This window comes from Lobosporangium transversale (genome assembly GCF_002105155.1).
Source record: "Lobosporangium transversale strain NRRL 3116 chromosome Unknown BCR41scaffold_2, whole genome shotgun sequence".
Lineage (NCBI taxonomy): Eukaryota > Fungi > Mortierellomycota > Mortierellomycetes > Mortierellales > Mortierellaceae > Lobosporangium > Lobosporangium transversale.
In genome coordinates, this window is record NW_019028980.1 from 920,571 (window position 1) to 943,000 (window position 22,430).

Genomic DNA, 22,430 nt, shown 5'->3' on the forward strand with positions numbered 1-22,430 from the left:
CGATCAGAGATGATTCCCCCTGCCTGCGCCTTTATCTTCCCCTGTCATGGTATTAGTCATGTTGACTTTATTAATAAAAAAGAAAAAGGTGAAATGAGCCTAAAAATAACTATGATATCCTTCCAAACTCGGCTTGTAGGACGCACTGCCTCAATGCTCGACTCAATATTGCGGTGAAGCGCTTCTTCTAGTGTCTATTACAGACAAGAAAAAAAGAAAATATTTATTGACAGGAATTACAAGGTTACTAAGATACAGTTTTTTTTTAAATTTTCAACAATGTGTGAAATAGAGAGAAATGACGTGCCTGTACATGATGCTTATAGGTCAAAAAAAAATGCGTTGCCTGTGATTGGAGGAAAGAAAAACAGAGTTGAAATCGGTGGACTGTGCGTAGTCTTTTACTCGTGGGCAAATAAGCCGAACAAGGCTTTAAGAGGAGACAATGCAAAAAAGCCGCCAGCAGGTGATCATTTGGAATATGCTCTGTTAGGAAGAGTTGGAACGGGTCCCACAGCAGCCAGGCGAAAAATTTCTCGGACAAATTCACAAGCGATTTTTTTCCATCCTTTTCTTTTTCTTTCTTTTTTACACACCACACTTCTCTTTACAGTTTGCCTTTAAACTTTCCCAAGCACATTTGAGAACCTCTTCATCTCTTTTTATTAATAAACATGCACACGTTAGTATTCCCTCAACCGGTTTCGGTCCCTTTGATCCTCCCACGACGATTTTCTCTTCCTAATCACTGCCGCAGTCAAAAGGATGGCTCTTGCCACTCGTACTGGCCAGCAGAAGAAAGGACGTGGACGCAAAAATATATCTATCTTGGTGGGGATGGGAATATTAAAAACCATAATAATGATAGTTACTTTTATTACACAACCAGCAATAACAGTAACCCCTCCCCAGCATCGCAATATCCAGGTATGGTATCTGGATCACCATCACCCTCGTCAACGCCACCATTATCACCATCATCCTTTGGACCTTCACCATCACAGACTAGTCACCGTAATCGCTATCGTCGCCACTCACTTGGCTCGAGCTCCTCTTGGATGATTGCCCCACCCCGGCATGCATTACATATGCCGGTGATGAAAATCAAGCCCGAGATCTTACGGAATGAAAGGCATCAACGTGAGATCCGCCGACTTTTGCGTGATGGGCGCGAGGAAGCGGTGATGCGGAGGCGAAATATCCAAAATTTCATGGATACTAGTGAGGACGAGGATGAAGACACCATGGAGATGTCGGGCATCATGCCGACGATAGACTTTGGTGGCTTCAGAGCAAAAGAAAGGCGTGAGAAGGTATTTTCTTAATAAAAATTGATGGCGCAGCACATCAAAATCGTGGCGGCCAAATTAAGTAATGATGATGTAATATTATTTTATTTTACTTCATTTCATTATTATATATATTATATTTTCATTAATTCTGAACTCTAGGAGCGTGAGCTCGAGGAGGTCCGACGGGAGTGGCTGGGCATGGTAAGGCGTTGTTCACAAGAGGAACAACAACAGCAACAACAGCAACAACAGCAACAGCAGCCACAAAACCAAGTTGCAGGTGGGTCACTGCAAAATTCAGGCCTTGTAGGAGGCGCAGTAACTGCTGCCACTCCATCAAGTAGCTCTGGTCAGCGGCGGCGTCCATACCGCGGCTGTAAAGGTATCCCTTGGATAGTAAAACGGGCATCTATGATGTCCTTTTAGAGAGTTCAGCTTCCTGGATACATGCCAAGGAAGTAAAAACCAATAGAAAATATAATAGAATTAATAAAAATAATAACAATAATAATCATAATCATATAACATATAAAATCATTTATCGAGCTAAATCACCACGATGCACTACGCTCACCTTTCACTTGCCTCCACTCTATGCATCTACTTCTGCTCCCATCCCCTCCCTTCAGCCTATAGATAAGCAAAAACACCAAGTGTCTACCTCTTTTATTTTCTACTTCCTTCCTAATTTCTTCTTTTTAATAGAGGCGTGTTGCTGAGTTTCCAAAGATAGTTGTTTAATCGAGATAAGCTTTTTTTTTTTTTTTTTTTTTTTTTTTCATCGACTACAGACCCAAGTTCTAGTCTCTAAGGACAACGGTATCATATTAAACCGCTAGGATATGAAGCTATTGGGCCCCACGAGTATCTCATTAGCGCACGTTGCCTCTGTGCCAACTGCACCAGTTTCTTGGAATCAGTCCTACCAAGGCCAAGATAATGCTGTAGATGCGAGTCAGTGATCTTCGCCAGCGCGTTTTTTTTTTAGCAGTGTACCGAAGCTCAGATATTCCGTTTACCGGCAGACTTTACTGGTGCGATGCACTACTGGTCTACAACCAGCGGTATGATATATTCCAACACAAAAATACCCTGTTACACCTTTGGTAGACTATGGCAGCAATGAAGAGCTCGAGACAACAATGACTGGATAATCGACCCTTCCTTCATAGATTCATAAGCGAAATAACCACAGTTATTCTGTTCTCGAGATATGGCGGTGCCCATTCTTCAACCTACAGACATTTGACTTGTTACAAATCAAAAAATAGGATATAGTGAGTCTTAATGAACTCAGTCAAGCCTATCCATTATTAGTTGATAACTTTCCCAAACTGACGTAGGAAAGTAAACCTAATAAAAAAACTCTGTTCTGTCATCGATACGATTGGGTCAGGTACGCTGTATCAGATGAGAGGAGTTTGACTGTGGAGACATTGCTGGATGATCTGCCATTGCTGGATAAACTTAGCGTGAACAGTCATTGCTGGGTTTGGTTATTCAGGAATAACCCGCTCATTCTATAAGAGCAATAGACATTCATGTGTGTTACACTAAATGAATTAATACACATGTCAATGCGTAACCAAAGGACGGTTAAACATTCGCCTTTGGAATGATCGTGTGCAACGGATTAGTTCTCCACAAGTCTTTCCCTTCGCTTCTCTCCCTTCATTCTTTCCTTCCTTCCTTCCTTCATTCCTTCCTTCCTTCATTCCTTCCTTCCTTCATTCCTTCCTCTTCCGTTCTCCCGTCACTATCGGCTGTGTCATTGTTGGATCTTCACATATCCTCCATTCCTTACCTAGATCCTTATCCTCTCTTCCTTCTCTGTCTCGATTATGTGTAACCCTTATTTCATTTAACGCATTTATATTTAACGTCCATTCCAATTCATTCCATTTCATTGCATTTCATTGTATTGCATTCCATTTCATTCCATTCTTTTTTCTTTTATTAAATACATGGCAGGGGCCGTTGCAAGAGCCTTAAGGCTCGATCAATTCGAACCCGATAGGATTGTGACCTCTAACCTGGTCCGTCCATTGACTCTTGCTATCTTGCGAGGCATCTTTACGCTCTACAATTTGATCGTGATCATCACTGTTTGGGCTACATCCAAATCTGCGGTCAAATACCTGATGTACTTCACTAACCTGTCCTATTTTGGACTCACAGCCTACCTAGTTGTAAGTTCTTCCCCTTTTCATTGTTTCAATTTTTGATCGCGTAATGTGTGCAGCACATACGCAAAGCTTCGATCATTATTTTTATTTTTATTATTATTGTTATTGTTATTATTATTATTTTGTATGCAGAAGAGCCATGAGTGGTTTTCCCATGCCTCGAATGTTCCTCGGAGCCCAATAATAAACCTTGAAAGGATTATTTTTTCTTGTTATTGCGAAGACATCACGCGAGCGGAATTGCAAATATCCGATTTAGCATCACTTCACTCAAACCCCGAAAAAAAAAAAGATTGATTACAAACGCATTATGTTATTATTCTAACATTCCCTGTCCCTCTTTTTTTTTTTTTTTTTTTTTTTTTTTTTTTTCCTTCATTTCATGTTCCGGATAAAAAGAGCACCACTTTATGGTCATTTGGATACTTGAGGCGACCAGTTCATGAGCGCGCGCAGTGGCTCAAGAGTGGATCACCATGGTGGGGCTGGACCCATTGGTTGTTATACGCCACTGTTGTCACTTTCCACATCATCGTCCCCATTGTCTTTTGGACAATGCTCAACAAATCAAATGAAGACCTAGAAAACATGTCGACGCTTCATTCATGGACGAATGCTTCTGTTCACGCCGTTGATGGCGCCTCTGCGATCTTTGAACTTGTATTCAACCGTCATTTCCTGAAACCCATGCATTCGCTTTTCGTTGCAGGTATCATGATTCTTTACATGCTCTTGACGTTTGTTGTGCATGCGACAGAAGGAATATGGGTCTATCCATTCTTAGATTGGGACCAAGGCCCCATTGCTGCAGCATACTATCTGGGCGTTGCCGTAGCTCTATTTATCATCTATTTCGTCCTGTTGGTCTTGCATAACTACCGGAACAAGTGCTTGGCAGGACGATGTGCCAAAGTCAATCATGATCAACCATTGGAGTCACTTCACAACCAACAACATCAACAGCATGATGAGGAGAAGGGAGGGTCTTAAATGGGGTTTCGATATGTTAAATGCATTAATGGATTAAACAAGTAAAAGATAAAAAAAAAATAAAAAATAAAAAAAAAAAAACTCCTATCTATGTAAACTACTATCATTATTATTATCATCGCTATTGCTATCATTATATATATTATTATATTTCTTATTCGAAAAATATACTGTAGAGCATAAATCAACTGCCCAACGCTTCACTCTTCTTTTCCGCCTTTTTTTAAGGGTGAAATGAGTGTGTGATCTGAATGCCATCTTGCCTCATGGCTGGTCGATGTCCCTCACCTGCTGGTTCGGATGAGCCTGTTTGCCTATTAGAGGAAGTCGGTCCGGTAGCATAACGTATATCACTGTTTCCATGACCACTCTCGCTACTGTTATTATTATTATATGTTTGATGATTGCCTGGCTCATTACTATTACTATTGTGACTGTTGTTAAGACTTCTGGTATGATTAGAGCTGTTGCTATTATTGTTTTTGGTGTTGGCTGTGTTGTTATTGTCGTCAATTGCGTTATTGTTATTGTCTTGAGCAGCTCCTGATCCTTTTCCTGAACTATTGGACTTTGTGTCTCGCCCTTCCAGAGCTGCGATCTCAGCGGCCGTCAAAAATCGTCCACCCGGTCCACGTGGGCGTCTCATTGCGTGCAAGTGGCGCGACTCGTGCATAAACTATAAAAATACAAAGTTAATATCTGTAAGAAAAAAAAAAGACAGAAAAGAAGGGAAGAAAACAGATGGACATGTCCCCAACCCAGAAAGCGGACTATGGATAGGGAGCAAGGTAAAAAAAAAGACAACGGAAAGGGGGCCGCTCACAAACACATGGAGAGCTGATGTCTTTTTTTTTTTTTTTTCTTTTTTTCCCATGCATGTTCATAACCCCAATCTCTCTCCCCGTCCTTTGCTTGTCTGGATCCCATTCTATTCAACGTTTTCAGCTTTTTTTTTTTTTTTTTTTTTTTTTTTTTAATTTTTACCTTGCGACCACGCTGCATTAAACGGTTCTGGGCCTCGAGGTTTGCACGAGCAGCTCTCCTTTTGAGGATTCGATGGTACTGGTTATATGGGCATTATCATCATCGACATCATAAAAATATATATTTTTATAAAAAAAATAAAATAGAATAAAAGTTAGATTGAATTAGCTAGAGCCCCTGTTGGGCGTTTGCTCGCCAATGAATTTTTCTGTCGCAATGAATGTAGACCAATAATTTGGACTATTGGATTCGCGTTAATAAAGAAAGAGAAGGGAGCACTCAAGCTATGCATACAATCAATCAGAAAAAAAAAGAGAGAGATCCGATTTACTAGTCTACTAGACTGTCCTTTTCGTTCATCATCATTTCCTTATCTCTTGCTCACCTGTTTAGCATTAACATATAAAGGTTCTTCGGGTTCTTCGATTCTTGGAGAAGCAACCTGTCCGATCATATACCCAGGTGGCATCATACTCTGAAATAGGCGAAATACAAAAGTACAAATAAAAAAAATAAAAAAAATAAAAAAAAAAGGTTATTAGTTTCAGTTGTTGAAATAGGTTTTTTAAAAAAAAAAAAAAAAAGTGCAGGTTGTAGCATACAGGGTCTACAACAATAACACTTGGGTATGGGCCAGGAATGGGTTCGAAGCGATGTCCCGATGGAGCTGATCTGGCCTCTGCATGATGTGTAGAAGAAGGTTGGGATGTGTGTGGTCGAGGGGAATGAGAGGAATGTTCTTGTGACGGAGAAGTCATCCTAGAGGCCTGTGTCATTGTGCAGTAAATGTTCAAAAGAAGAAATTTTGAACCAGAAGGAGAGGGGGAAAGGGGGAAGGTTGGAAATGGAAGGAAGTCAAAGCTAAAAACTAAAAAAGTGATGGAACTAAATGAACAAAGAATTGATTCCAATGAAGGAGGAAAAAAAAAAAAAGGTTGAACGGTGAAGGAGGCAAAAAAAAAAAAAAAAAAGATTGGGTAAGTATGTCGCCAGAATATACGCCCAGCCAGGGGAAAAGGAAAGAAAAAAAAAAATGACACGTACAGCGAACATTTTTATTATTGACAATATATATATTAATGCCGTTCACACCCCTCATACACACATGACAAATCCTTCCGAGCAAAAGACAAAGGCAGCAAAGTATCCTTGAAGGCAAGCAAGAAAGTCTACAAGTCCTCTATTGAAGACGACTAGGATTTATTTTGAACGTTTTAAACATTGGAGTTAGATCAATGTTGTGCACATGTATTTGCATTAACATAAGCATTGATGCTCTTGGATCTTTATTCGAATGCACGTTGTCATAACAAAACAGCTGGAATGTCTGTGATCAATGGATCAATGATGCATTCAGTTACACACACAAAAGATGTTGTTATCTATGTTGAAATCTCTCGCACACTTACATTCACACTCACCCATACAATCCTTGTTTGTTGATTTCTTTGTTCTCCCGCCGTGCTTCCCGTCTTGCCATACTACGATCTTGTACTGGATATATTATTGGCGAGATTGTTGTCATGGATTCAGCACGTGTGAAGGATATTACTCCCTTTCATGAATCTGGACATGCGGAAAGCTCTTTCTGAATCATCATTTCTTTAGATTTGTTGTATTCCTTTACTCTTGGCAAGTAAGGCTCGACTTGGCAGAAATTCAATAATATAAAACATGTTTATAAATCTAAGCAGCAATAGATAAAGCAGCAGTAACAGTAGCAGCAGTAACAGTCGCAACAGCAGCAAGTGAATATCCAGAAAAAAAATATTATCACGAGGATCGATTACAGAATCAGGCTCAAAAAAAAAAAAAAAAAAAAAAGAGACTTTTATAAACAGGACTGTTGTAAACATGTATTTAAAAGCTCTACATTGAGTTAAGAGGTGTTCTGCTTGCTTGTTCACAAACACCTCTCTCTGGTAGGGCTTTACTTTGCCCGAATCATATCGTGTTCTATAGACGAAAAGCTTTTGAATGGTTTCTACGTAGAATGGTTGGCCTAGGCCGCTTAGAAGGATGCCGTTGTGAAATAAACCTTTTTTTTTTTTCTTTTTTTTTTTTTTTTTCGGCATGACGTTGCATGAGATCTAGAGATCTTATTTAGTCTAGGATGTCCATTGTTTACAAAAAGTTGTATTGATTGTTCCTATAAGGGGTTGGTGGACAAATCAGAGCTTAACGCCATATCTTCAGTCTATCATGTCTATACACCTCAATCGGAACAAAGCAAACAAAGCGCGAAAGCAAAAAGGGAATATGAATCATGGTCGCGTCTCACTTTCTAACTTTTCCTTTTTAAATACCTCAATACAACTATTGAACTAATGACTATAGATTGATTCTGGATCCTATTTTTGCATTGAGCTTATTCAAAGTTTACATCGCCAGAAACGCACTTTGCAAAGGCAGATCACATCGATGTTTTAGGAGCAGTCAACTGTCGTTATGACATGACATTTCTCAATCTAATTAGAGTCTATCAAAATTCACTCTACCTCACCTCCTATTCGAATCGTCGTTTTCAGATCTTTCTTTTACTCTATCTCAGTCTTCGGAGCATTTTATTTATTCATTTATTTTATACTAAAGGATTAAGATCAGGACACGAGAAGAGTATACCAATTAGTGACTTTCCTCAGATATGATATCGCAGTTTTGCATACATATCCAAGCGAAAAGAGATGGAGAAGGCCCTTTTATCTATGTAGGTCAGATTAAGGATTATTGAAGATGGCTTTGTTTCATTCAATCAGAAAAGGATCACTGTGTAAAGCAATTGAAAGGATAATTAATCTATTTTTTGAAAAAAGGTATCCTATCCACGATTGTGTGGAAGGAAAATATAGAACTGAAACCATTCAACATGCCTCAGTGTCTCTCCCAAGGTAGCACAGTTACAGATTGTTACTGGTACATGTATATATATATATATATACATATGTAACAGAGACTGGAAGGGGAAGGAAGGTTGCTTGCTGTCCTATCCTTCTCTTTGTCGTTTTTTTTCCTTCTACGTTTCTGCCTAGAACGCACCATCCCCTATAAAACCATGCCTGTGCATGGAGCAAGCTGGTCTCAGATAGAATAATCAACAAAGATGAACCAGGTTGTCTTGTTTGTCTGATTATCCATGAGGGCTTACATTCTGAGATTATGATTGGCTTAGAGTGCTTTTCAATTGAAATCTTTATACATGTGCTTTCTTGCAGTTCTCCGCCAACAACGTTCGTGTGCCGGTGAAGGGCACACTCTTTTGACATACTTGTCTAAAAGGAAAATTTTGCCGCCTATTCATTTGGCTCGTAAGCCACCGGGGAGATACTCATGCAACGGGACGTTTGGTCTTTGAGCGGTAACAGACAGAATGAAAAAACGCTTTTCATTTTGGACTTGGAATGAACAGTTAGCGCATCTTGCATGTATAAATAATGAAGTCCGTATCCTCTTCAATAAAATTCTCTTTTGAAGTATTGGTGGTATACGGGTCAAATAAAATAGGCCAAAACTCCCTTTAGCAATTATGTCAAAAGAGGGCATCCTTCGCGAACAGCGTACGTGTGTCAACGAGAGTGAGAGCTAATAGGCTACAGCTATTGAATAGAAACTACAATACTCCCTCACAACACATTGAACCGGCACGATACCGAGTGTAGAAAGTATGCTGTTTTTATTGCTTTGTTTGGATGACCGCAGCTTGTCCAACCACAAAAAGGGCTACTTGCTTTGTTGATTAGATAGAGACAGCTCCTTTGTCTTCTGTGTCGGATTTTGGATTGTTGGTGTCAGTTTGGTCGGTGTCACCTAGGACGGGCGAAGCGATCCCTGCGGGTCGTCGGTGAGTTTTTTATTATAGTTTATGGTTCCGTTCAGAATGCACTGTATCATTCTGGATAAAGTCAATAGACAAATAAACACATGGAAGACATCAAGGTATGTTTGTGTATAGTTCAGATCCTTCTTCACTTTTACCCAACGTTATAGAACATGTCGGAGGGAAAAAAAGGAACAGATGAGACTTTTTAAGACAAAAATTTACGCTTTGGCCCCTGTCTGCAACACACACACACGCTTCGACCACTCGGCGGGTTCTCACTGTACAGGAACAAGCCCTTAAAAAAATTTTTTTTCTGCACAGACACTCCCCTCTTTTGCTTTTTTGCTTTGGTACGACAACCAAAAAAAAGAGGGCTCTCAATTTCTTTTTTGCGCTCGCACCCTTTTTCTGTCTCTCATCGAAGACTTGATGTTTATATTACCTATCAGCTCAAATCAAATAGTCTACTTGTGTTCCTTGTATTCAGTCTTCATGAACAGTCCAATCCGTTTGATGGTCATCGAATTTACTTTCCTCTTCCCCCCCGTGCGCACGCGTGTTTTTCTAAGACAGGTCTTTGTCTCACATCTCTATGCCCTGCGTCTGTGTGCTGCAACAAAGACATAAACAATGCACATCTTCGCACACTACCTGTCGCTTACTTACTCCACGGTAGTGGTAAAACGATGACTGATAGTGAAATGAAGAATTCTTTTTAAACATATAAATACACCTTTGAACCTCCATCTTTCCTCCTGTTTCCTTGAAACGTCCATTCCTCTCCAAGCGCGGATATACCCCTCCTTTTGTTACCTCTTCCACTTGTTATTTGCACTCTGGGACAATCGCTTCACCTTATATACTTATACATAATAAACATACACTCTCCCTACAGAAAAAAGATATATTGTGTACTCTAATATCCGTTTCGTTTCGTCTATCCTCTTTTTTAGCAGCTTTCACTCTTCGCTCATTCTTGGTTCATTCACTCTTTCAACAATTCTCATTCCAACTTTGAATCATCAACTACAACTTTTTGTTTTTTAAACCTTTTTTTTTTTTTTTTTTTTTTTTAACTACATACTCTTTGTAATATTGTGTTCTACTCAGCATGCCTCCAATGACAGTGTCTGACTATCCAAATATGATCACACCCAAATATTTCCACCAAAATACGGTCATGCCTTTGTCTGAGGCGAACTTGTGCAAGCACACTATGCAGGTAAAGAACCCATTCTCCTTCTCTTTTACCATGATTCTTTCATTTATTCTTTTCTATGGATCTCGATGAACCAGACATAGAGATAAGGAAGACTTGGATTTAAGGCTCGTAATAAAATTTTCATTCCTTCATCGGATCGACATTTGGTTATGAAATTCATCCAGAGAAGGAAACTATTAAACAAAAAAAATTGTCCATGTAACCCCTGTTCACTGCCTCTTTTTTTTCAATCAAAACTTTGTGTTTCCTTGGTCCCCCGTTCTACGCACCCCGAATTTTGTTACTATAGCATTCCTTCATGTGCCCTTTTTGGGTTGTCTTTTTTTTTTTTGGTCACTTGTTTTTTTATTTTTTTTATTTTTTTATTTTTTATTGTTTCGATGACTATTCATGCAACACTGTTGATCATTTGACTACTCTCTCCTGTACATCTTTAACATTTTACCCTCTATATTAAACACAATCCTTTTTGTTGTTGTTGTTGTTTGCGCAACAGATGAGCCCTGTGTCGCGCCAAGCAAAACTGGTTCATATCATAGGCTATGTCGATCGGCAACGAGAGCTCGTCTCATCAGAAGAACCCGTTCATCAAGCGATGAAGGCTTCGGCGACCAAGAGTAGTCGTCTTGTTGCTGCTAGAGGCGCTGGCGCTTCTGCTCCTGCAACTGTCCGTGGGGGCGACGACGAGATGAACAGTGTCATCTATGATGATATCACTCCTTCGGGGACCATAACCCCCATGCTTACGTCCACAAACATACATGCACAACTGCCCATTGCGATGCGCATGAGGTCCCAGCAAATCAAGCCCACAACTCACCAACACTCACAACAGTTGTCCATCAAGAAAACCCCTGAAAAGCGAATGTCAGAACCCATTGTATCGCCTATGGGGATCTTTGCATATCAGCAACAGCAGAATCAACTGCAACTGCGTAGCCCCTATCGTGATGCGTCTGCTGGCGCAATGGACCCAAGTATGGCTCTGCCTCGTGCCCTCCCCCGAAAATTACCTACCCATAGCTATGACTTGAGCAGTCTCTACTCCCCTGTAGATTCACATTTCCAGAATGTGGATGAGTATGATGCCCAAAGCCTCAACAGCCCTGCCCAAGACTGGCGACAAGATCCCCGTCTCCGCCCTATGTACAACCGAAGCCCACTCGTCCGTCAGGACTCTTCTGAATCAATGGAAAGGGCCAAGAAGTTAGGCCGTCTTGGTAACAGCTTTGCGTTCTTGAGCAAGAGCAAACTTCCTCAGCTGCGACGTAAATCCAGCGAGGGTGTAAAAGAAGAGAATGGTGGCCCTGCCATCAAGCATGAATACGATAATCGCTCGGATTCAGAAGCGAGCAAGGATCAAAGCCAGAGCCAGAGTCAGAGCCGACTCCAGTCCTTGACCTATAGGTCTGGTCGCGCTGTGAAGGCAGCTATGGCTATGGCAGCCATGGCAGCTGGTGCTGGTGCCGGAACTGATTCATCCGAGACACAGTCCGAAGATATCAAGCCTCGAGGCACTGTCAAGCAGCTGTTCATGGATGTATTCAAGAAATCGAGCAAGGCTCCTCAAGGCGCTTCTTCCCCTGACGCTGAACCTGAGAACCAAAGGTTCAGTTTATGGTCACCTAACCAACAGCATGCTGTTGATATCGAAGATTCTCTGGACTCTTTGAGCAGTGATTACTCTCCTCACACAACAGTTCAGAGCCCTGAGCCAACGCCTTCGTCTACTACTTTGAGGCCATCGGGATCTTTTGATCGATTGTATAAATATGGTTTTGAAGAAGAAAGCGATGATGATGAGGGAGAGGATACAGAGAAGAAGGGAAAGTCTGGCAAGCCAGAAGGACAAGATCTGATGCCTATCGCTGCATTGATTCGCGAGTTGTCCGCTTTTGGCTTGGACTATGTGCATCATCAACCTTATTCGTCTCAGCAAAATACGGCTGCCACTCAAATGGGGCAGGAGCAATCAATTATCAACATTGAGGGTGCAGGGCTTCAACACCACCATCAACGTGTTGTAGCAGCCATGTAAAAAAAGAAAGAAAGAAAACAATCCTGTACAAATTAAGGCGACCTTACAAAAAAAAATAACCATCAACAACAACAACAACAACAACAACAACAACAACAACTAATGATTATCATGGCTCACCCTCAATGCGAAACGCGCGGCGCGCGAATGCTCCTCCAAATCATCACTTATAATGCGTATAATGTGTATAATGCCCCATTCCCTTCCTTCCTTCATTTTCCTTCTATTCATCTCTTCATTTTCTTCCTTCTCTTTGTATAATTTCTAGTCTACCCAATAATAGTTTAATAGCATAAATATTTCGTTGTTTTTTTATTTGTTATTTATAAAACACGTGTAAACATAAAATTATTTTTCGAGAACGATCATTCACATTGGTATATGTATATTTATTCTATTACAGTATGTTTTATATACATGTTGCCACTAGCTACGGTACCTCTAATCCTAGTTACTGTTGTGAGCCATCGATGTTCTCTTTTCACACACACATTGAAATCCCTCTATCAATATTAACGTGTCCTTATGCAGCTCTGCACTGGCGCCTGCAATAGAACATCTTTAAAAAAAATTCTCGTTAAAAGTGCAACAGCTGTAAGGCCTGATCCACACAACCGATTCCTGTCTAAATTACTACAGCCATCCTTACAAAGTCAAGCCAGCTAGTCAGCCCTTCATATACGTACCTTTATAGAAGACACACGCATAAAATCAAGACAGCCATCAGGACCCTCTTGTTGATTTCCACCCTCGGTGTCGGTACCATCCAAGCCATTTGCGCGGTTCACTTCCAGTAGTTCAACCCCCAGATGAACAATGTTTGCGTCTTTGACTTTCCAAACTGTTCCAATTTTACTGCCGAGAACGCTTCATCATTTGGGCTTGATGTTTCGTTTGATTTCGAGTCCGAAGGCAGCCGCCAAAGGATAGATTCAATAGAGAAACCATTGTTTAAGGCAGTCTATGACAAGCAGCTTTTTGAGATGCCATGACCTTACTAAGACCATTACGACTTACCTCAGACAATAAGGGTCGGACGATGCTTTGTACCTCTGTGTCGGATAAAGAGTCTAGGGTACGCATAGCTACAGAAAGCATGGAAAGACCCGAATTCAAAACAGAGCAATTTTGTCCGATAAAATCCTAGGAAACAGTTTTTCACGTAAAAAATCTTTTTTGTATTTTATCATGGTATCGTGGTCCATCATAACGATGACTAGTCGTGAATGACTGGTTCTCACTGATATCAGTGAGTAATGTACAATGTATTCATTGTAAGATGAAGTAGGACCAATGTAGATCTTATTAAGGAGCTTCGCCTATTTCATAGATCGGTGGCGTCGCGTCTTTTCTTAATTGGGAAGAGCGTGTGCCCATCAAATTCTTTTTACCTTCATTGTAAAAAAAAAAAAAAAAAAGAAAGACGAGACCCAGGACAGGACGGAAAGAAAGAAAAAAAAAAAAAAAAACGACAAGATGAAGTTCACGCATAGTTCATACCTCAAACCATTGCTTCATGCTGCCAAATACCCAACAGCAACTGTGAATGGTGTCTTCTTGGCGGATAAGAACTCTGAGACTATTCGGGATGCGGTTCCATTCTTCCACTTTTGGCACACCTTGACGCCCATGCTTGAAATCGCCATGACTCAGGTAGAGAACGGACAACAATCTATAGTTGGCAGATGTTACAGGATGACATGATGAAGCCAAGTGTCCTGATGATGAATCGTTCAAAAGGGGCATGTTGCCATCTTTTTTTTTTTTTTTTTTTTTTTTTTTTTAAGAAAAAAAATATTCTGGAAGCAAAACTATGTGTCCTTTCTTCTTACCTTCCCTTTCCCCCTTTCTTGCTCCTCCTTTCCCTTCTAACGATGATTTCCTACCCCTCTCTTCTCTTTTTTTTTTTTTTTTTTACTTTAGGTTGATCTTTACTGCCAGGCTAATGGACTCAGGATAGTCGGATATTATGAAGCAAATGAGAGAGTAGATGATGAAGCATTGTCTTTGGTTGGCCAGAAGATCGCATCTCAAATCCTTCAGATTACTCCAGATGCATTTGCTATTGTGGTAAATATCTATAGTCTGTCATCTCCTCTTCTTCAAGGGAAAGACGAAGAGAGGGGGGGGGAAACAAATTCATAAGCAAACAATGTTAATGAAAATTAACCGCTCTTTGTTCCTTCATTTTACATTGATACTATTTTAGATCAAGAATGACAATATCTCGACAGATAATGTTGCTTTCTTGGTAAGAACGAACTCTATTGATACCCCTTATGCAAAGTCATGTTGTTATTATTATCATTATCACTATTATTGAGGCCTCCATTGAAAAAAAAAAAAAAAAAAAAAAAAAATCTCTTCATTTAAATGAAAAATATAGCCCTATCAGTTCAAGGAAGGACAATGGCGTGTAAGCAAAGGGGCGTTCACAGAGAAGAATGAACAATTCTCACTTGAGAACCCAGCCAGTCCAAGCTTGGTTGTTAAAGCAATTCAGGATGGCCTCAGCAGCAAATTGGCAGACTTTGATAACCATCTGGAGAATGTCAGTGCAGATTGGTTGACCAACAAGGATATAGCATGATTTGGACAATATCTCTATTTTGTGAAATAAATAAAAAAAGATGCTGACAAGCGTGAATAGAATGATATACTGGTGTCCATTGCATCCCCTGGCTGTTTTATTTTTTTTTTTTATTTTTTTTATTTATTTTTACTTTTTTTAATGCTGTTGCCACTACTGCTGTTGTTATTGTTGAAGACCTAACGAGTCGTGGTGACTCTTGACGGAAAATACTGTTCCCTTGGACATATCCCTACTTTCTGCTTTCATGTCTTTCCTTCAAGACCTTGCACCATAACTCGTCAGAATAAAATCAACTTTTCGTAAGTCAATAAACGCCAGGTGAACGAATACGTGAAACCTTGGATGGCTCTATCACGGATATAGTACAACGACTAGAATCAAAAACCAGATCGAGATACAGGTCATGTGTTTATGTTTGTGGTGATCATATCCTTTATATTCCTTTTTCTCCAGGACGATAATATATATACAACAACTTGCGAACCTGATGAGCTGGCAGGAAATAATAGGAGCCAGACAGAGCCGTATCTCGGGAAGTTGTATTGTTAAGGGGTGTTAATCCCCGGCTCCCATTGTGTTCATTGACATGGATGATATAAAAATACAAGCGACTCCCTTGTTCGTTGTTATCTCATACTTATCGATCTCGATGGTCTCTTTAATGTATTGTCCATTCCATATAACCACTATTGCCCCCACATGTTTAGTGGAGAAGGAGTAGAGTCAAGCAAAATGGCGCCTGCAAAAATTAACGGTTCAAGGTCCTGTGTACATGTACATGCACATGCGCATGGCAGTGTGTGTGGTTTTGTTCCCCTTGCGACTGTCAAAATTAAACAAGTAAACAGATTAACAACTTTAGCTCTTTCTTTTTGCCTTTCTTTCTTACATACTCACGGCATCATTCTTCACTCCATCGCTTTTTTTTTTTTTTTTTTTTCCTCTCTCTTCTTCTTCTTCTTCTTCCCTCTTCTAAGTTACTCTGCCTAAACTCTGCTCCTCAATCACTGGGGATTTTATATTACCTCATCGTTTTATTGCATCATAAACTTTGAACCAACAATCAAGGTCAAAGCTAATTCTTTTAATTTCAATACTAGTCCATTGCCCAGAGTCCGATTGAAAGAAGAGCTGGTCTCTTGTATATATATATATATATATATATAAGGTCTATTTTTTTTTTTTTATTTTTTATCTCATTAAGTTTAAAAACCATGTCTGGTCTGGATATTTGGCAAGACGCTACTGAACAAGGAGATGGACAACAGCGGCAACAGCAACGACGACGACAACCAGAGGAACATGAATATGAGCAAGATAGTGATCAGGAGAATGTTCAACCATCACATCGGGCTAAAAAACGAGCGTTGACTGCTGTTGGTGCTGATACTAATAGCGCTCACGCGACTACTTCAGGGACTGCATTTACTACTGCCACTACCACTACCACAGCTACAGTAATGGCGAATACCACAACAATGACGCGCGGTGCAGGTTATCCAGCAGATATTGATGCACGACAACAGCTATTGAATCGTGATAAACATCATCAACAGAGACAACAACAACAACAACAACAGCAGCAGCAGCAGCAGCAATCCATTCAGAACGACACTGGGGTTATGCAACCTACGCTAAAGAGGCCCCGAGAGACGGCGCATGTGACTGGAACATATATTCAAAGTATATCGAAGGCGGAGTATGAGAAGCTGCGTCATGCTCATCGTGTACGGCAGCAGCAACTACTACCACAGCGGCATCACCTACCACAAGATCAAATACAACAACAACAACAACAACAGCAGCAAGTCATTCAGAACGACACTGAGGCTATGCAGCCCACGCAAAAGAGACCCCGAGAGACGGCACATGTGACTGGAACACATATTCAAAGTATATCGAAGGCGGAGTATGAGAAGCTGCGTCATGCTCATCGCGTACGACAGCAGCAACTACTACCACAGCGGCATCACCTACCACAAGATCAAATACAACAACAGCAACAGCAGCAGCAGCAGCAGCAACAACAACAACAACAGCAGCAGCAGCAGCAGCAGCAGCAACAGCAGCAAGTCATTCAGAACGACACTGAGGCTATGCAGCCCACGCAAAAGAGACCCCGAGAGACGGCACATGTGACTGGAACACATATTCAAAGTGTATCGAAGGCAGAGTATGAGAAGCTGCGTCATGCTCATCGCGTACGACAGCAGCAGCAGCAACAACAGCAACAACAACAACAACAGCAGCAGCAGCAGCAGCAGCAACAACAGCAACGGCAGCAACGGCAGCAGCAGCAGCAACATCGACCTTTAACAAAAGAAGAAGAAGAAGAATTACATGCCAAAAGATTTGAGGCATATCGTCAAGAGCTGATCAACAATATCAATTATGGTGACCTTTACACGGATGATGTTCATGAGTATCGCCATGTGACTCTGCCCAAACAACTCCTTCATCATTGCGTTCCTCCAGAGTTTAGAGTGAAGCCAGACCATACTCATCTGAGACTTTTAACTGGTAAAAAGCTCTTTTTTCTTTTTTCTTTTTTTTATTTCTTATCATTTATTTCCCATTGCCAAACATAAGCATACACATTCTTCGACTGTGCTGAATATTATGGCTTTTTAACTAATATCTAAAAAATTATGCATTACTTTTTTTTTTTTTTTTTTTTCCTTTTAGAATCGGAATGGCGTGAGATTGGGATCCAAATGTCAGTGGGCTGGGTTAATTTCATGCGTCATGATCCAGAGCCACACGTGCTTTTATTCAGGAGAACGCGTGAATTGGGAGATAGATTGCGACGAGAAGCTGCAGAAAAGGAAAAAGAGGAAGCGGAGAAGAAGAAACTAGAGGAAGCAGAGAAGAAGAAACTAGAGGAAGAGGAGAAGAAGAAACAAAAGGAGGAAAATGCACCAAAGGTAAAGCAAGAAAACGGAGCAGGAGATGTTAATCGACAACAACAACAACAGCAGCAGCAGCAGCAGCACCAGCAGCAACAAAAGCAACAGTTACAAATACAGCAGGCACAACTAATGCAGCAAAAGCAGAAACAACATCTCCAACAAAAGCAACAATTGCAACAGCAGCAACTTCAGCAAAGGCAACAACTCCAGCAACAGTTAAAACAAGAGCAGCGCCAAGCATAGTAACAACCACAAGTTGGTCATTGTTCTTTTTAGCATATATCATGATTTACAGAAATGAGGTGAACTAGTCATACAGGATTCAGAAAAAAAAAAACACATTCATTCACTATCTGATGAAAGAGGCTAACTGATAACCGGATTTTTTTTTTTTTTTTTTTTTAAAAAAAAAAAAAAAAAAAAAAAAAAAAGTTCATTGTATAGCTTAGAGAATAAATGTAAACTATTCATTTCTATGCTTTTATGCTTTGTTCTTTATTTATTTTGTTTTGTTGTTTTTATGTATACGTAGATCAAATGGGTACAATATGTAAATGTAAAAGGAAAAGATCAGATGCTTTTTTTTTTTTTTTTTTTTTTTTTTAGTGGTTACGAACGACATCATCGACGGCCTGAGCAAAGTACTTGACATTCTTGGTGTTGAGTCCAGCCATGGAGATACGTCCGTTGTCAGTCAAGTAGACATGGTACTTCTCCTTCAAGACCTTGACCTGAGGAGTGGTCAAGCCTGTGAAGGAGAACATACCGATCTGATCCACAATGTGATTCCAAGTACCGGGGGTGCCCAATGCCTTCAGTTCATCAAACAGAGCTTGACGCATAGAGATGATACGGTTGGCCATTGTGGACAGGTTCTCCTCCCACTCACTATAGAGTTTCTCGTCGTTCAAGACCTGGCTGACGACTCTTGCACCATAGGCCGGTGGGTTTGAGATGACGGCACGCTGAGCCTTTGCGATCTGAGACTCAATCCTGTCCTTGATTTCGGGAGTTTTGGTGACGATGGTCAAGTTTCCTGCACGCTCGGAGTACAGACCAAAGTTCTTGGAGAAGGATTGGGCGATGAACATCTCAAAGCCACGCTCGACAAAGTAACGGATCGAGTATGCGTCCTTGTCTAAGCTGCCGGAGGCGAAACCTTGGTAAGCAGTGTCAAAGAAAGTGAAGTGGCCTTTGGCCTCCATGACGTCAGCGATCTGTTTCCACTGGTCAGGAGTAGGGTCCACTCCTGTGGGGTTATGGGCACAGGGATGGAGCAAGAAGATTGATCCGCTGGGTGCGCCCTCCATAGTGGCGAGCATGCCCTTGAGGTCGAGGCCTCTGGTCTCGGGATCCCAATAAGGGTATTCAAGGACGGAGATACCGACGCCTTCGAAGATGGCGCGGTGGTTAGCTATTACGGGTCAAAAAGTCAAAAGAAAGAAAAGAATCCAAAAAATCGATCGGAGAATGGATAGGATGAGTACAGAAAGAAAAGGTCAATTGCTGTTGGTTATTAATACAAATGAAGTAAACAAATAAAAAAAAAAAAAAATGCGGGGTAAGAAGACCAACGCATCCATTTTTCCCTTTTCCCTGAGAGCCATCCCATTCTACTCAAAGTATAAAATAAAAAAAAAAAAAAAAAAAAAAAAAAGGTCCTTTTGCACATGATGAAGTAAGGGTTTACTTGGTCAAAAAAAAAAATAAAAATAAAAAATCAACTTACCCCAGGTGGGTTTGGAGATGTAGCAGGCTGCCTGCTTGAAAGGGTAGTGTTTAGCAAGGAAGCTTGCTCCAGCATAAACAGCACCGGTTCCAGAAATGCATTGGGCTGCACCGACACGGCCCTCGGCAATGGCCTTGGAATCAGCACCCAAGATCAGTTTTGCTGAAGCCTTGCGGAAAGACTCAAGACCAAGGATGGGCAAGTATTCGTGGTCTAGATGTTCATCCTCAACCAAGATCTTGTCAGCCTAAAATTAATAATAAAGAGAACCCAAAAAGTTGCATGGCATGTGTCCATGACCATTGGTATGTGAGGAAACAAAATATATATATTTATATATTTATTTAACAAACACATGGGTAAAAACGAAAAGATCTCTTCGCTGCGGTTTTTTTTTTTTTTTTTTTTTTTTTGCTGTTGGAATTGATTTGGGTGATCGTAGACATTGTCCTTTCGGAAGCCCATCCCGCTCACTTGATTGTTGGATTTTCTGTCCTGATTTCCCCTTGTCGATGACCATCATCTCAAACTCGATGATATTTTAACCGTGTTCTTGTATATACAAAAGGATGATTTCCCGACATTTGTTTTTTTTTAAAAAAAAGAAAAAAAAAAATTACCTTGTGAACTACAGGGAGGACCCAAGGCTTGCCTTCCTCGGTACGGTAAGCACCAACACCGAGGTTGACCTTGTCAGGATGGGGGTCTGCCTTGTAATCGGCTGTAAGAGCGAAGATGATGTCCGCAGGTGCCTTTGAGACAGTTTCAAAGATAGAAGCTACGTTTTCCAAAGCATAAGGTCAGCCTTATTGTCGCGTATTTTTTGTTTTTTTTTTTTTTTAAAAATAATAAAAATAAATTCACGCTTACCCATGGTATTAAAGATGTATGGATGTGGGAAGATAGAATATGACGAGGATAGGAAGAAGGAAAAGGAGAGTAAAGAAAGGGGAAAGAAAAGGAATGAGCAAAGAAGTGAAAGTGAAGCGATCACTTGAGACGTCTTTTTAAAGGCGAATAACTAAAACAAAAAAAAAAAAAAAAAAAAAAAAGGTTGGGTCATTCCATCCATCCATCGGTTTGTTTCTTTTTTTTTTTTTTTTTTTTTAATTGTCCGTGGGATGAATTGAGTCATTTTCTTTTTTAATTCATTCTCCCATGCAACCACCGAAGGGGCGTTTTTTATCTTTTCTTTCTTTTTTTATATTTCCATTATGCAGTGTGTGAATGTTTGCATTTGCATATTCATAAATGTTTCTTTTGTATCCCCCCAACATGGCACACACGAAACCAAAAATAATATAATTTATTTTTCATTACTGTAAGTTCGCTAGGGACTCTGACTTGCCCTGAAAATAAAAATTGGCGCACTCTTTCCACCATGAATTTGCACTTGCATCTGACTCACTTTTAACACACACATCCAAATAAGAGAGATTCGGGACTGATAGAGCGGAAGGGTGAATAGTAGTATACCCATTAGATGTTGTTACGGAAGTCTAATAATCCGGAATTCTTACTTCGCCCTCTGGTATGGGGGGAATATCCACGATAAAAATCACATTCAGCTACTTGGCGTCAATCTTCAAAAAAAAAAAAAGTTTATGAACTGTGCCGCTGAGACCGTGGATCACGTGAGGACATCAGGGATATAACTGAGTATGTCCTTCTAGTCAATAAACATTCATTTCCCATAGTCGTAATCCAATTGCATTGCCGATGCTTTATCGATGATTTATCTGGGGAGTTACCGACTTGAATGTAGCAAATCAGTATAGATACATGTGCTTTTGCCATATCAGCACCCACAATAATTAGGATAAGGTTGCCAATCGCGTCGTCTAGTATATAACATAGCTCAATCCTATGGCACATACATATCCATACATGCTTGCCACTTCTCTTGCAGTCTAAAGCGCGACTGGTGCATATCATCAGATCCTCCCAGGTCCCCATGCCCTATAGATGAAACAGAGCGCTATATTCGAGATTGAAATAGCTCCCATCGCAAAATTAGTCCCTTGGCAGCGCATATGTGTGTTATTGTTAATTCATTATCGAGTGTGTTAGATTGATAGAAACGTTTGGTCAAACAGTAGCACATAAATAAAAAAAAAACTTTAGTTGTTTAATATCCTTAGTCTATTGTTCTTGATTTGTATAAAACTCTTATTTACTTTGGTTTTCTCTTCATTACTATCATTTTATTATCATTATTAATATTATTATTATTATTATTATTATTGTCATTGTTATTGCTCTAGTTATAAGCTGTCCATTGCATTTTGTTTACGATAATTAGTCAAAAAGAAACAAGAAGGATAGATCTCAGGGCGATTTATGAGGAGGATTTTGTGAGCTGTCAAATGTCAAATGTCAGATGTCAGGATGAGCTGTCAGAATTGAATTACGCCGCGCGGCTTTCTTTTCAACATTGCGCGATTTTATTTTTTTTTCTGTTACAAGTTTAGGCAATCAAAGAGTTAAACCTGTCAAACAAAAGTTGGACAAATATGTTTTTTTTTTTTTTTTTGAGTCTGGGCTGGGCCTTCCTTTTTATTGTCATCGCATGCATTCAAGAGGTTGTCAAAAAATAAAACTATAGTCTGATCCTATTGGACCATTGTTTTGCAATAATTGCAATTGTTTTTGAATGGTCGCCTTTTGTCT

The 22,430-nt window shown here is 40.2% G+C and overlaps 7 protein-coding genes across 7 annotated transcripts; 5 read left to right on the top strand and 2 right to left on the bottom strand.

Moving 5' to 3' along the window:
* Positions 1 to 605: 605 nt before the first annotated feature.
* Positions 606 to 1,313, top strand: BCR41DRAFT_345132 (hypothetical protein). The gene has a single exon (XM_022022650.1). The coding sequence runs from the start codon at positions 766 to 768 to the stop codon at positions 1,060 to 1,062; it is 297 nt and encodes a 98-aa protein (XP_021886015.1). The 5' UTR covers positions 606 to 765; the 3' UTR covers positions 1,063 to 1,313.
* A 1,634-nt stretch (positions 1,314 to 2,947) lies between these two features.
* On the top strand, positions 2,948 to 4,516 carry BCR41DRAFT_345134 (hypothetical protein). The gene is made up of 2 exons (XM_022022651.1): positions 2,948 to 3,481; positions 3,878 to 4,516. The coding sequence occupies exons 1-2, from the start codon at positions 3,257 to 3,259 to the stop codon at positions 4,466 to 4,468; spliced, it is 816 nt and encodes a 271-aa protein (XP_021886016.1). The 5' UTR covers positions 2,948 to 3,256; the 3' UTR covers positions 4,469 to 4,516.
* A 175-nt stretch (positions 4,517 to 4,691) lies between these two features.
* BCR41DRAFT_298579 (CCAAT-binding transcription factor (CBF-B/NF-YA) subunit B-domain-containing protein) lies at positions 4,692 to 5,906 on the bottom strand (the record flags this gene model as incomplete). The annotated part of the gene is made up of 3 exons (XM_022020497.1): positions 4,692 to 5,144; positions 5,453 to 5,530; positions 5,838 to 5,906. The coding sequence occupies 3 exons, from the start codon at positions 5,904 to 5,906 to the stop codon at positions 4,692 to 4,694; spliced, it is 600 nt and encodes a 199-aa protein (XP_021886017.1).
* A 4,430-nt stretch (positions 5,907 to 10,336) lies between these two features.
* On the top strand, positions 10,337 to 12,866 carry BCR41DRAFT_383172 (hypothetical protein). The gene is made up of 2 exons (XM_022027428.1): positions 10,337 to 10,491; positions 10,988 to 12,866. Exons 1-2 carry the CDS (start codon positions 10,381 to 10,383, stop codon positions 12,527 to 12,529), a joined length of 1,653 nt encoding a protein of 550 aa, XP_021886018.1. The 5' UTR covers positions 10,337 to 10,380; the 3' UTR covers positions 12,530 to 12,866.
* A 1,104-nt stretch (positions 12,867 to 13,970) lies between these two features.
* BCR41DRAFT_418422 (hypothetical protein) lies at positions 13,971 to 15,177 on the top strand. Its single transcript, XM_022029620.1, has 4 exons — positions 13,971 to 14,182; positions 14,453 to 14,599; positions 14,739 to 14,780; positions 14,916 to 15,177. The coding sequence occupies exons 1-4, from the start codon at positions 14,006 to 14,008 to the stop codon at positions 15,117 to 15,119; spliced, it is 570 nt and encodes a 189-aa protein (XP_021886019.1). The 5' UTR covers positions 13,971 to 14,005; the 3' UTR covers positions 15,120 to 15,177.
* A 2,041-nt stretch (positions 15,178 to 17,218) lies between these two features.
* On the top strand, positions 17,219 to 18,274 carry BCR41DRAFT_298578 (regulatory subunit of cyclin-dependent kinase; the record flags this gene model as incomplete). Its single annotated transcript, XM_022020496.1, has 2 exons — positions 17,219 to 17,642; positions 17,808 to 18,274. The coding sequence occupies 2 exons, from the start codon at positions 17,219 to 17,221 to the stop codon at positions 18,272 to 18,274; spliced, it is 891 nt and encodes a 296-aa protein (XP_021886020.1).
* A 335-nt stretch (positions 18,275 to 18,609) lies between these two features.
* On the bottom strand, positions 18,610 to 20,797 carry BCR41DRAFT_345139 (aspartate aminotransferase). Its single transcript, XM_022022652.1, has 4 exons — positions 20,631 to 20,797; positions 20,381 to 20,538; positions 19,761 to 20,007; positions 18,610 to 19,445 (listed from the first exon to the last, which is right to left on the bottom strand). The coding sequence occupies exons 1-4, from the start codon at positions 20,632 to 20,634 to the stop codon at positions 18,634 to 18,636; spliced, it is 1,221 nt and encodes a 406-aa protein (XP_021886021.1). The 5' UTR covers positions 20,635 to 20,797; the 3' UTR covers positions 18,610 to 18,633.
* Positions 20,798 to 22,430: the final 1,633 nt, after the last annotated feature.

Excerpts from the sequence above, each read along its gene's own strand:
- BCR41DRAFT_345132 (XM_022022650.1), top strand. The coding sequence starts at position 766 with ATGGCTCTTGCCACTCGTACTGGCCAGCAGAAGAAAGGACGTGGACGC.
- BCR41DRAFT_345134 (XM_022022651.1), top strand. The coding sequence starts at position 3,257 with ATGGCAGGGGCCGTTGCAAGAGCCTTAAGGCTCGATCAATTCGAACCC. Across the intron at positions 3,482-3,877 it reads GACTCACAGCCTACCTAGTT|AGCACCACTTTATGGTCATT; the intron begins GTAAGTTCTTCC and ends CCGGATAAAAAG.
- BCR41DRAFT_383172 (XM_022027428.1), top strand. The coding sequence starts at position 10,381 with ATGCCTCCAATGACAGTGTCTGACTATCCAAATATGATCACACCCAAA. Across the intron at positions 10,492-10,987 it reads TGTGCAAGCACACTATGCAG|ATGAGCCCTGTGTCGCGCCA; the intron begins GTAAAGAACCCA and ends TTTGCGCAACAG.
- BCR41DRAFT_418422 (XM_022029620.1), top strand. The coding sequence starts at position 14,006 with ATGAAGTTCACGCATAGTTCATACCTCAAACCATTGCTTCATGCTGCC. Across the intron at positions 14,600-14,738 it reads CAGATGCATTTGCTATTGTG|ATCAAGAATGACAATATCTC; the intron begins GTAAATATCTAT and ends ATACTATTTTAG. Across the intron at positions 14,781-14,915 it reads CAGATAATGTTGCTTTCTTG|CCCTATCAGTTCAAGGAAGG; the intron begins GTAAGAACGAAC and ends TGAAAAATATAG.
- BCR41DRAFT_345139 (XM_022022652.1), bottom strand. Across the intron at positions 20,008-20,380 it reads TCCTCCCTGTAGTTCACAAG|GCTGACAAGATCTTGGTTGA; the intron begins GTAATTTTTTTT and ends TATTAATTTTAG. Across the intron at positions 19,446-19,760 it reads CATCTCCAAACCCACCTGGG|CTAACCACCGCGCCATCTTC; the intron begins GTAAGTTGATTT and ends GACCCGTAATAG.